Source organism: Myxocyprinus asiaticus, chromosome 23 (genome assembly GCF_019703515.2).
Source record: "Myxocyprinus asiaticus isolate MX2 ecotype Aquarium Trade chromosome 23, UBuf_Myxa_2, whole genome shotgun sequence".
Taxonomy (NCBI): Eukaryota; Metazoa; Chordata; class Actinopteri; order Cypriniformes; family Catostomidae; genus Myxocyprinus; species Myxocyprinus asiaticus.
In genome coordinates, this window is record NC_059366.1 from 13,552,127 (window position 1) to 13,564,645 (window position 12,519).

Here is a 12,519-nt window from a genome sequence, read left to right on the forward strand (position 1 = left end):
TACTCCGCTCACAAGTGATAATTACCTTGATTTTCTTTCCTCAAATGTTATTTGTTGATAAATATATATATATATATATATATATATATATATACACACATACACACACTACTGGTCAAAAGTTTTGAAACACTTGCCTGAAATGTTTCTCATGATCTGAAAAATCTTTTGATCTGAAGGTGAATGATTAAATGTTTGAAATTAGTTTTGTAGACAAAAATATAATTTTGCCACCATATTAATTTATTTCATTATAAAACTAAAATTTAATTTAAAAAAAAAAAAAAAAAAAAAAAACGTTTTTGTAATTGATGACTTGGACCAAATAATTAAGAAAAGCAGCCAATAAGTGCCCAACATAGATGGGAACTCCTTCAGTACTGTTTAAAAAGCATCCCAGGGTGATACCTCAAGAAGTTGGTTGAGAAAATGTCAAGAGTACATGTCTGCAAATTCTAGGCAAAGGGTGACTGCTTTGAAGATGCTAAAATATAACACAGTTTTGATTTATTTTGGATTTTGTTTAGTCACAACATAATTCCCATAGTTCCATTTATGTTATTCCATAGTTTTGATGACTTTACTATTATTCTAAAATGTGAAAAAAAAAAATTATAATAAAGAATGAGTAAGTGTTTCAAAACTTCTGACCGGTAGTGTGTGTGTGTGTGTGTGTGTGTATGTGTGTGTGTGTGTGTGTGTGTATATATATATATATATATATTTATATATTTTTGTTTTTTATTATTTTTTTATTTTTTTTTTGCTTATTATACAAGTACACCAACTTGATAGATAGATAAAAATATACAGTACTGTGCAAAAGTTTTAGGCACTTTTTAGGAAAAAAAAAGACTTTTTTTAGGAAAAATGTTACATAGTATTTCTTCAAAAATAATGCAATAAATAGTTTTCAATTATCAGTTAACATCATACAAAGTCCAGTAAACATAAAAAAGCTAAATCAATATTCAGTGACCACCTTTGCCTTCAAAACAGCCCCAATTCTCCTAAGTACACCTGGACACAGTTTTTCTTGGTTGTTGGCAGATAGAATGTTCCAAGTTTCTTGGAGAATTCGCCACAGTTCTTCTATCTATTTAGGATGTCTTAATTGCTTCTGTCTCTTTATGTAATCTCAGACTGACACAATGTTCAGTGGGGGGCTTTGTGGGGGCCATGACATCTGTTGCAGGGCTCCCTGTTCTTCTATTCTAATCTTTTCTATTTGCAAAAGTAATGTTTGGGAGTCTAACATATATTCCCTACTGACACACTAAAGCTGAAGATAAAAATAATCATCTTAAGACAAATGTTTTTGTGAAACATCTTATGTGCCAAAAACGTTTGCACAGTACTGTATCTAAATTATAAAATAAAATATATAAAAATATGTATACAGTATATAGGGCAAATTGTTTGGTGTGGTGGAAATTACACTACAACTGTCAGACAAGTCGTAATATCTGAAAAATTGCTAGAAACATTTTCACAAAATATTAAATAAACCTCACACATCTGAAAAATTGTAGGTGCCTTATGACTTGTGTGACGGAATGTTGCAAAAAAATAATAATAATATTAATAACTGTATTTATAAGCTATGGTAGTGAGCAGGATTTTTTTTTTTTTTTGTTTTGTTTTGTTTGTTTTTTGTCTTTACATAATAAATATTGAAAAGTTTTATATTAATCAGATTTAATCAGACTTTATCAACCCCTGAGAAATTAAAGCAAAGTTAAACCACCCTCATATGAAACTTAGGGAAAAAAAGCACAAAAAAAAAAAAAAACAGTTTATCCAATCATTTACTCACCCTTTTGTCCTTCAAAACCTGTATTATTTTCTTTCTTCAGTGAAATACAGAAGATATTAGGTTGTACGTCATAACTGAGATACAATAAGGACACACACAATGGCACAGGATTAGGATATTTTACAATATATTTATTACACTGTAAAAAGAACATAAAAGTACAACTTTTATTCATATATATACAGATTATTTCCATTTAATTACCTGTTGACTACAGAATTAGGTCCTGATGTATCTAAGAATGCAGTACAACAATTGTACTTACAAAATAAAAAAAGTCCATCCTGTCCACTGCCACATCACAATTATACTTGTGGGAAGCTTGTGCTGGTCTTGGGTGTTCTTGGCTTATGGATGCTGAAGTGTGGGTCTGAGAACTATTATATTGGTGAATTTTATAGATCTCTTCTGGGATAAACTTCTCGGGTTCATGAAGCATTTATGACTTCATACATAAGTAGAAGTGGTTACAGTTCCAGAGTCGAGATCACCATAAAAAAGGGATATGATTAGAGGAATGTTCCGGGCTCAATACCAGTTAAGCTCAATCGAAAGCATTTGTGGCATAATGTTGATTACCACATTAAATAATTTAGACTCATTCCTCGTTTATATAAAAAAAGGTTATAGTTAGGCCCTTATGATGAAAGTGAATAGAGCCAGTCCATAAATGTTCAAATACACATAGTTTCAAAGGTATGTGATAAAATCATTTACTAACCTTATTTATGTAAATGTATATTAAGTAATATCCAATATTACAACTTTGTTGCCATTAAAGGGATAGTTCACCCAAAAATGAAAATTCTCTCATCGTTTACTCCCCCTCATGCTATCCCAAATGTGTATGACTTTCTTTCTTCAGCAGAACACAAATGAAGATTTTTAGAAGAATATCTCAGCTCTGAAGTTCCATACAATGCAAGTGAATCGTGACCAGAACTCTGAAGGTCCAAAAAAGAGATAAAGTCAGCATAACGGTAATCCATATGACTTAAGTGGTTTAATATATATCTTCTGAACTGATTCAGTTTGTTTTGGGTGAGAACAGATCAAAATATAACTCCTTTTTCACTGTACATCATGCCGTTGCAGTCTCTACGCATGATCATGATTTCAAGCTCGATTAGACTTTAGACTAGACCTTATTCACAGCAGTGCCATCTTTGATTTTTAAAAGGAATGACAACGAGGCTGTAAGGGATAGACGTACAGTGTCTTCAATAGGCTGAACTGCAGTTCAAAGTGTTTTTGGATCGTTCAGTAGACAAAACATTGAAAAAATATGTTCCCAAAAACATTCAGTAGACAAAACAACTCCAGACAACATAAGGTGTGTAAAATCAGATGTGATCTAGGAGCTTTATACAGCTTTATACCGTTCGTGCCATTGAAGAGATGGTAAGTCTATCCCTCACAGCCTCATTTTCATTCCCGTTTAAAATCAAAAGATGGCACTACTGTGAATAAGGTGAATAGGAAGTGTAATCAAGCTTGAAAACATGATCCCCAAGGAGTCTGCTGTCAAGATGTACAGTAAAAAGGAGTTACATTTTGGTCTGTTCTCACAAAAAAACAACTGGATCACTTCTGAAGATGGATTTAACCACTGGAGCTGTATGGATTACTTTTATGCTGCCTTTATGTGCTTTTTGGACCTTCAGAGTTCTGGTCACCATTCACTTGCATTGTATGGACCTACAGAGCTGAAATATTCTACTAGAAATCTTTCTTGTTGTTCTGCAGAAGAAAGTAAGTCATACATATCTGGGATGGCATGAGGGTGAGTAAATGATGAGAGAATTTTCATTTTGGGGTGAAATATCCCTAAGGCATAATGCCACCCTGCAATTATTTTATCATATTAAAATCATGTAGAACAGAGATTGTATCACACTAAAATCATCTTAACATGCATATGATTTATGACTTGTGGCTATACTTTTGAAACAGTGAGTATTTTAATGTTTACAGATTGGCCCCATTCACTTCTATTGTAAGTGCCTCATTGTAACCCAGAGTTTTGCTTTAAAAGAACAAAAACAGAGGGACAAGTCAATTTTTTTTTTTTTTTTTTTTTTTTTTGTGGTAATCAACATTATGCTACAAATGTTGTCAATTGAGCTTAACTTGTATTGATCCCGGAACATTCCTTAATACATCCAGGATTTATTTATTTATTTATTATTTGTAAAAAAAAAAAAATTCAAGAACTGCAGTTGATATGTTGTTCAGGTCATGGTCGCCAATGAGATTAATGCCACCATAATAATGTGCCAAATAGGGTGGAAAAATGGTCTGAAATGGCCCAGGTTCAGGTCATTTGAGAAATTCTTGAAAAGCCTTTAAAGTCCAGAATTGTCACAGTGATACAGCATAAACGTGAGAAACAAAATGATCACACTTTGAGACATCTTATGCATACAAATAAAAAAACATAAAAAATAAAATAACACCAGGCATTCAGAATTCTGCTGGTTCATTTAGTAAAAAAACCAAAAAAAAAACCTGTTGAAAACATCACTGACAAGACTGGAATGTTGTAAGAGCGCGATAATTAATTGCAGGATCTCACTGAAATAAGTAGATCTGGTGTTGGGTATAAGCTAAATTGTATTGTTTTTGTCTGTGAGGGCCATTTTGTAGACATACACGGCAACGGCATGGTGGTTACTCCTCTTTTTCATGTTTTCTTTGGACTAGTTTATGGCAAAACAATACAATAAGTGTAAAAGCCAAAGAAACTATATGAATTGTTCCAAATAAATGAAGGTTTCTTCATCCTGTTGTACAGGTTCAGTTTGAGCTGGTTTGAATAAATATTGTTATCTATGTAACATGGATAACTGAAGGACATTCCGATCTGAGTGTTGCGCTTTGATGTTTGAAATGAGGAGAGGCAACCATGCATCTCAATGTCCTCTTTCTCATGCTCTCTTATTCAAGTCTTGCTGTTACATAATTTAATAATGTGAGCTACAGTGGAGGAGAGTGCATGTACATAGAAGAACAATGAAATAAGATGGTTCTCTTCCACTTTATTTCTCCTTCACAATTTGTGATGACACTCACACCTTGTGTTCATGGGTGGGTTAGTCGGTGGATGGGCGGGGAAGCAGGGGCACAGGTGAGGTAGCCTTTATGAGAGCAGGGTTCAGAATGATTGGCAGGGACATCGGGGGCACGCCCACTTGCAGTGGCGAGGCGAGGGGCTGCAGGATGAATGGAGACCGGCTGAGAAGGGGCGGTGACTCTGGAGGACTCATCTTTGCTGGACTGGGAATTGGAGATGTTGAGGGAGGAACTGGATCTGTTCCTGCAAAGAGGGATGAAGCAGAAAAAGACATGTCATTAGAATAAATGAACATTGTGAAGAAATAAACAAAAATGCCAGAGAGAAATGCTTTTGTTCTAAATTCTGAGAACATTTTGAAAAAAATCTAAAAAGAAACAGTGATGTATTAAGGCTAGGGTATGCTTCATTTTTCATTATTCCATGTGTCATTACGTTTTACACATGGCTGAGTATTCTAGTACAGTGGTTCTCAACTGGTTTTGTTCATGGTTTTCAAGTATAAATGCATGTGACATTATTGCTGCTGTTGCTGTTGTTGTCAACAAAAGATACAGAAAGTTTTCTCTCTCCACTTTTAAAAGTTGATGAGCATATTTATATATATTCATTATATATATTATCCAGTATATTTCCTCATTTCAAACATCATTCAAACAAAACATATATCACACAGGAAAACTTTGTTCATTATTTGTCCACAAGTTTTGGAGGCCCAGACTTTAAAGCCCTTTATGAACTTGCCCTTATATTTGCAGTGCGATGACAAATAGGCTAAGCACAGGAAAGACCATGGATGGCTACTTATTACCATGGTTAGATCAGTGTAGATAGTCTTTATAATAATAATAATAATAAATTCTAGTGTTTATGAAAATGTTTATAGATTCTACATAATACATTATTTAATATGAAACTATAACATTTTTGTCAAAATTTCACAGCTACTGTTACTACTGTAAAAACAGGGTTAAAAACTAGTGAAACAGTTTTGTAAGGGTGATTATGTATAATTTAAAAGATAAAAATAGTGTTGCTCTGTTCCACCTCACTGCTGTTTATAATGTTGGGGCTGCCTGTTTGAGAGGTTTGACTTCATCCATAGTGATTTTAAACTAGAAAAATTCTCACTAGAATTCAAACCGGCGAATATTTACTTGGGCAGCTGTTGAACATTTTTCATCAGGAGAACATGACATTGTTTTTTTCCCGCTGTCCAGTCCGAATAGACCTGCAACCCACTTTTGGGTCACGACCCACCAGTTGGAAAACACTGTTGTAGTACACTCTATTGACTAGGGATATGCACAAGTAATCAAGAATTCATTCATCTTTAAATATTCGACTAGTAAAATTGTTACTTGAATATTGCAATTCAATTTTCCTTTGTGCCTTTGCCTGACTTGGGCAACAACGAAACACTTCTCTCACATAAATCTTGCCGTTACACCTCACTGGTTGGCACTGTGAATGCATAACATTGTTAAAGGAATGGTTTACCCAAAAATAAAAATTCTGTCATTATTCAAAGTGATTGTTTCGCTTCAGAAGACTTTAGTTTGGTTTAGGGCTGGGTATCAATACAGATTTCCTGTTTGGAACCGATTTCGATGTGATTTAATTAGATTCTGATTCATGTGGATATATTTCTATTATAATGGAAAAAATCTCTCATCTAATGCTATAAATGATACAGGGAACCTTTACAAAAATTGACAACGGGGCTCAAACTATGGAGTTCAGTAGCTATTTATTTGACAGATGTAACAATCAACGCAACCAAAACTGAAGAAATTTTCAAAGTAAAAAAATAAAAAAATGAATCTAGGTATTTTAAGAATCATTATCATCAGAATCGTTCATCAGGATCATTCTAATGAAAATTGCAATTAATTGGAAAATCAATATTTTACCTAGCCCTACTTTAACCCATAACACCCAGATTTTATTTCCCTATGCTACATTTTTTAATATTTTCCCCCACACGTCTTTTTCCCTCACACTCACATTCACCCTTTCTGACATTAATTTTAACTAAACATTTTATATTTTGGCTGTCTTTGCAATATTTCAACATTTAATCAAATTCCTTTTTTTTTTTTTTTTGTATTGCTAATAGTGTATTAACACTGTGGTTAACATGTAGTGAAAATTATTCATAACAAATCAATACGTCTGATATCAGTGCAAAAACAGCTGCTTTGCATTGTTACACTTGAGACTTACTGTAACATAGTAATACATTATAGCCACATTAGAAGCTGTTGGAAACAGCCGATTAAAGAAAAACAGCGACCGCTAATCTGTTGAATTCTATATTAATGCGGCAAGTTGCAACATAAGCAACGTGTCCACACCAGACACGAGCAGCACAGTGTGATACATAAAAACAGAATCACTCCGATTATAATCAATGAAGTGGAACTCTGCAGTATTTGTCTGCAAAAGTTTGTAAAAAGTACACTAGTTTTCATCTTATTGTCTGATTTTTTTAATTGTGCCATTGATAGCAGTATCTCTACTGGTTCCATCTTAGACTCTGTCGCTCTTTTTAAAATGTCAAAACCTAAACTTAGGACAGAACCTTGGTTGAATAGTAATACACGAGCTCTCAGACAGGATTGTAGGAAAGCTGAGCGTAAATGGAAAAAAGACAAACTGCGAGTGTCTTATTAACTCGTGAAAAACGCTCTAACCGCTTAACAACATTCTGTAAAAGATGCATAAAACAAATATCTTTCTAAAGTAATATTAAATAATTCTCATAATCCCAAAGTTCTGTTTAATACAATAACTAAAATCTTCTCTCCTACTACTAATTCAGGCCTTGACGCTACACCTGAGACTTGTACAGCGTTTTTAGATTTTTTTTATGGGTAAGGTAGTCTTGACCTCTCTGAACCAGTCACCTGCTCTGCTCTGTTTGATCGGTTCGAAACAATATCTCTCACAGAGCTTACGGATATAGTCCAACAGATAGTCCAACCACCTCTTCTGTTGATGTTATTCCCACCTGGCTCTTTAGAGAGGTGCTGGATACTATTGGCTCTAGTGTACTGCCCATTTTAAATAGCTCTTTGAACAGTGGCTGTGTTCCATCATGCCTTAAGGAGGCAGTGATCAGGTCACTTCTCAAGAAGCCTAATTGAATCATGACCGATCTTAAACTGCCTTTTTTTTAAATCAAAAATCTTGGAGAAAATTGTTTTTAATCAGCTTTCCCTATTTGTCTCAGGTAACAATATTCTAGATAAATTTAAATCAGGTTTTAGATCGCAACATAGTACAGAGTCTGCACTTCTCAAGGTGTCTGGTAGATCTGCAGTTCTAATGTTACTCGATCTCAGTGCTGTATTCGATTCAGTTGACCACGCTATCCTTCTTAAACGTTTAAGGTATGAGGTTGGCATCAAGGGCACTGCTTTAGATTGGTTTACATCATACCTCTCAGATAGGACTGTGAGGGTTACAACTGGAAATTCTTCCTCTTCCTCTGCATTGCTCACTTGTGGGGTACCCCAAGGGTCCCTATTGGGACCCATTCTATTTTCTCTCTATATGCTCCCTTTGAGTTCTATCATGAGGAGATATAATATTTCGTATCATTGCTATGCCGACGATACTTAAATTCTGGACTGCAAAAAACATTCACCAATTAAATGAGAGAAAAACTGAGGTTGTTGTGTTTGGTCTCCCTGGTGCTGTCTCTGATATCACTAGGAACCTAGATACTCTGTCTTCAAATGTTTATCCTTTTGCAAAAATCCTAGGTGTGATTTTTGACTCAGAGCTAAATTTTAGAAAACAGATAAATGCTGTGGTGAGGAGTAGCTTTTTTCAACTAAGGCAAATAGCCAAATTAAAACTTCTGCTCTCATTTAAGGATCTGGAGATAGTTATCCATGCCTTCATCTCATCTAGACTGGACTATTCCAATGCATTGTATATGGGTCTAAATCTCTCATCTCTGTATCGCTTGCAGTTGGTTCAAAACGCAGCTGCAAGGTTGCTTACTGGTGCTAGGAAGAGGGAAAACATTTCACCGGTTTTAGCATCTCTCCACTGGTTACCGGTGCAATATAGGATCCATTTTAATATCTTGTTATTTGTTTTTAAAGCTTTAAATGGTGTGGCCACTTCTTATCTGTCAGAACGTCTGAGTTATCAACAATCCTCTAGAACCCTTAGATCCTCGGAAAAATTTCTCCTGCAAATACCTTGCTCTCGCCTAAAGTTTAAAGGGGATCGTGCTTTTTCTGTTGCTGGCCCTAGACTATGGAATAGTATACCTCTGGACGTTAGGTCTGCCCCTTCCCTTCCTGTTTTTAAATCACGCCTGAAGACGTATCTGTATTCCTTGGCATTCACATGAATGTATATTGTGGATTTTATGGGTAATTTTTTGTTGTTTTTGTGTTGTTTTTTCTTGTTAGTCTTTTATTCCTCTGTATTCTGTTATTGTTTTATTTGCATATGTACAGCAATATACACTAGTTGTTCTTAAATATGCTATATAAATAAATTGACCTTGACCTTGATGACACATTTCTATCACCACATGGTACATACTGTTATACCCCAGAGTCCTAGTTATCCATTAAAAATTTATGATCAATTAGCCACCACATTACAGTTCACAGTCACAGCATTAAGTGTATGTCTCTAAATAATGCTTACGATCACCGCTGGCACTATGAGTGGGCATATCCTGAGGTGATGCAGGTCTGCTGGGGATGTTTGGCTCTGCAGGGGCAGCTGGCACTGGTGAGGGGACTGGCACAGGTGGAGAGGCTGGTGTAACAGTGACAGGGGGTGGGACGGGCTCCACAGGAACATTACAGACAGGTTCTGTACAAGAATCAGAAGACCCCAATTATCCCCAGTTAACAAATACATTTATTAAATCTGAATAGTAAATATTTGTCTGTTCAGTATGGGAAAGAATGTTTGCGTGGAGTGTACCTGGAATGACAGCCTGTTTGAAGAGCTCCTCTTTGAGTCGGGGCAGGAAACAGTCAATTCTCTCCCAGGTGATTTCCCACAAGTCTGAGTAGCCTGTACGAGAGTCTGCACTGTGAAAGATCCCTGCTGTGTCCATCACCAGCAGCATGTTTTTCAGAGACTCTGGGACTGCCTCCAGCTGCGCACCAAATACACACACAACAGATTTATAAGTGTTATTTTATTTATTGTTTTCATAACTTTTACAAGTTTTTACAATTTCTTTGGCTTTAAAAGAATATTTCAACCCAAAATGAAAATTCTGTCATTTACTCACACTCATGTTGTTTCAAACCCAGATGCTATTATTTTTTTTCAGTGGAAAACAAAAGGAGAATTTTGAAGAAACTTTATGCAGCTCTATTCCATTTAAGGACAGTTCATAGTGACTGTTCATAAAGTAGTTCATATAACTTGTGTGCTATACTCACAAGTCTTCTGAAGCCATATAATAGCTTTGTGTGAGGAACAGACTTTTTTTTTTTAATGTATGTCGGTATTCACTGATAATCTTTCCCTCCACCGAACATCGGAAATCTCTTTTGTGTTCAGATTCCAAAATGGTGCACAAACGTGACACACCAGTTAAAATATTTGGAAAGGAGAATGAAATTGAGAGCAACAGAGGGGAAGATTTTCAGTGAGTAACAACTTAAATTTTGGTCTGTTCCTCACACAAAGCTATTGCATTTCTTCAAAAGATTTGGAACACAAGTCATATCGACTACACTAACTGTTCATGCTTTTTGGAGCTTGAAAGCCGAAGTCACCACACAAAATAGAAAAGAGCTGCGTGAAGATTTTTCAAAAATGCTTCTTTTTTGTTCCACAGGAAAAATAACATTATTCAGGTTTGAAACAACATGAGTGATTAAATAACTACAGAATTTAAAACTTTGGGTGAATTACTACTTTAAACCTTGAAATATCAACATCAGTTATTAACTCTTATGGACATTTGAGAGGTTCTCACCAGCAGGTCGCTGGAGCCAGCATGCATGTACTTATCCATGAAGTCCAGAATGGTGAGCCAGAGAGCAGCAAAAGTGGGCAGAGAGAGCAGTGGAGAGAGATGCTGCAGGAACACCTGAGGAGGACATTTATATGCACAAAAACACACTCATCAAAATCAAATTAAAATAATGACTTTCCTATTCATTAAAGTGCAGGCTACTAGGATTAATGAGTGAATACGTCATAAGCCAGACCTTAGAAAGTAGAGTGCAGGCTCTCATCCTGGTCTCCTCCATGCCACTCACATCAGCTGGACTGATGTTGTCTAGCAGCTTCGTCAGCAGAGGAAACAGGACCTGAGAAAAAAAAAAGAGACTATCACCATTACTTTTCAGCTCTATTTATTAACCCTCTTGAATGCACGTGTTAACTCATAAAATATAGTCTTATCAGCATAACTAGTTTACCTTGTTGAAGCAGGACTCCCACTCCACAGCGCCCAGTGTTTGAAGGTCGTGTACGAGTAGCGCCCTCTGTAGGTAGGTGAGAGCCTGCATGCGGACTTGTCTCCGAGCGTCACAGCACAACCAAGCCATACCTACATGACAAAAACACACATTATACAGAGTATCTGGCAGTCCAGCTCACTCTAAATATAGGGGTCATATCATCCATTGTTTATTACGTTCATGCATCCATTAGTGTTTCATTGACAATATGCTTTAAATGCTTTTGATCTGACCTTGAAGCAGAGGACACCAGCAGCTGGACCACAGTGTTTGAGAGTTCGCCTCGATCTTTCTGACACCACACTCTAGATGGCGCTGTTCCTCTGCCCAAGAGCGGTAGATGCCGGCTGCTCTTGTGTGCAGTGTATGCATCAAGTCTAACAACTGAATGTGCAGACAGGATGTTTTAATAATCAGGACATAATAGTTAATGGTATATTAAATTAATATTTACTTTACTAACAGACTCAGTTTCACTGTATTCATGGGCACAATAGAAATGACTGTTACGCAACCATAAGTGAGAGATAACTTGTTAACAGGTGGAGTGAACACAACAAAAGACCAAAAAAAAAAAAAAAAAAATCAAATAAAAAAAAATGTCATGCTATACATTTGATATGCTGCTCAGATGACATAATATAGTTTTTATGTGCACTATTCAAGTTACAAAGATGGAGAAAGCATGAACCACTGGGTGAAACTTGAGAAATGTGTAGGTCATATTTTACAGCAAAATGAAAATGAAAATTATTAATAAATAAATACATTTTGCATAAAGAAAATCAAGCCTATTTTTAGAACCATTAAAAAGATTTTTTTTTATTAATTTTTTTTTTGCATTAAGACATTATTTTGATGACAATTTTTTATTCTAAATTAGGGTAATGAAAAACAAAATCCAGCAATACAGTAATAAATCTCAAACCTGTCCAGACAAAATGATAGTTTTCATAAGTAAAACCAGCATTAATTAAATTCAGTACAATACAGTTTACCTAATGTGTACGTACATTTGCACTTTAAAATTGCATAATTTACTTTACTATAACAGTATTTTATTATTGTGACGAGGAGGAGGGCATGGCCGGGCCGTGAGGATGCATACCTGGCGCTGAGTTGTCCTATTCAGCTGGTTGGGGGATAAAGAAAGCTGTTCGAGAGAG

At 35.5% G+C, this 12,519-nt stretch overlaps 1 protein-coding gene across 2 annotated transcripts in view; it reads right to left on the reverse strand.

Moving 5' to 3' along the window:
• Positions 1 to 3,589: 3,589 nt before the first annotated feature.
• Positions 3,590 to 12,519, reverse strand: part of LOC127413491 (Golgi-specific brefeldin A-resistance guanine nucleotide exchange factor 1-like) — a 121,175-nt gene continuing 112,245 nt past the window's right edge. For both annotated transcript variants that reach the window (XM_051650671.1, XM_051650672.1), the window contains 7 exons: positions 11,587 to 11,737; positions 11,312 to 11,442; positions 11,099 to 11,200; positions 10,864 to 10,977; positions 9,852 to 10,029; positions 9,567 to 9,737; positions 3,590 to 5,132 (listed from right to left, as the gene is read on the reverse strand). In XM_051650671.1, the coding sequence (XP_051506631.1) occupies positions 4,909 to 5,132; positions 9,567 to 9,737; positions 9,852 to 10,029; positions 10,864 to 10,977; positions 11,099 to 11,200; positions 11,312 to 11,442; positions 11,587 to 11,737 (1,071 nt within the window). In that variant the 3' untranslated portion in view covers positions 3,590 to 4,908. The remainder of the gene's footprint in view (positions 5,133 to 9,566; positions 9,738 to 9,851; positions 10,030 to 10,863; positions 10,978 to 11,098; positions 11,201 to 11,311; positions 11,443 to 11,586; positions 11,738 to 12,519) is intronic.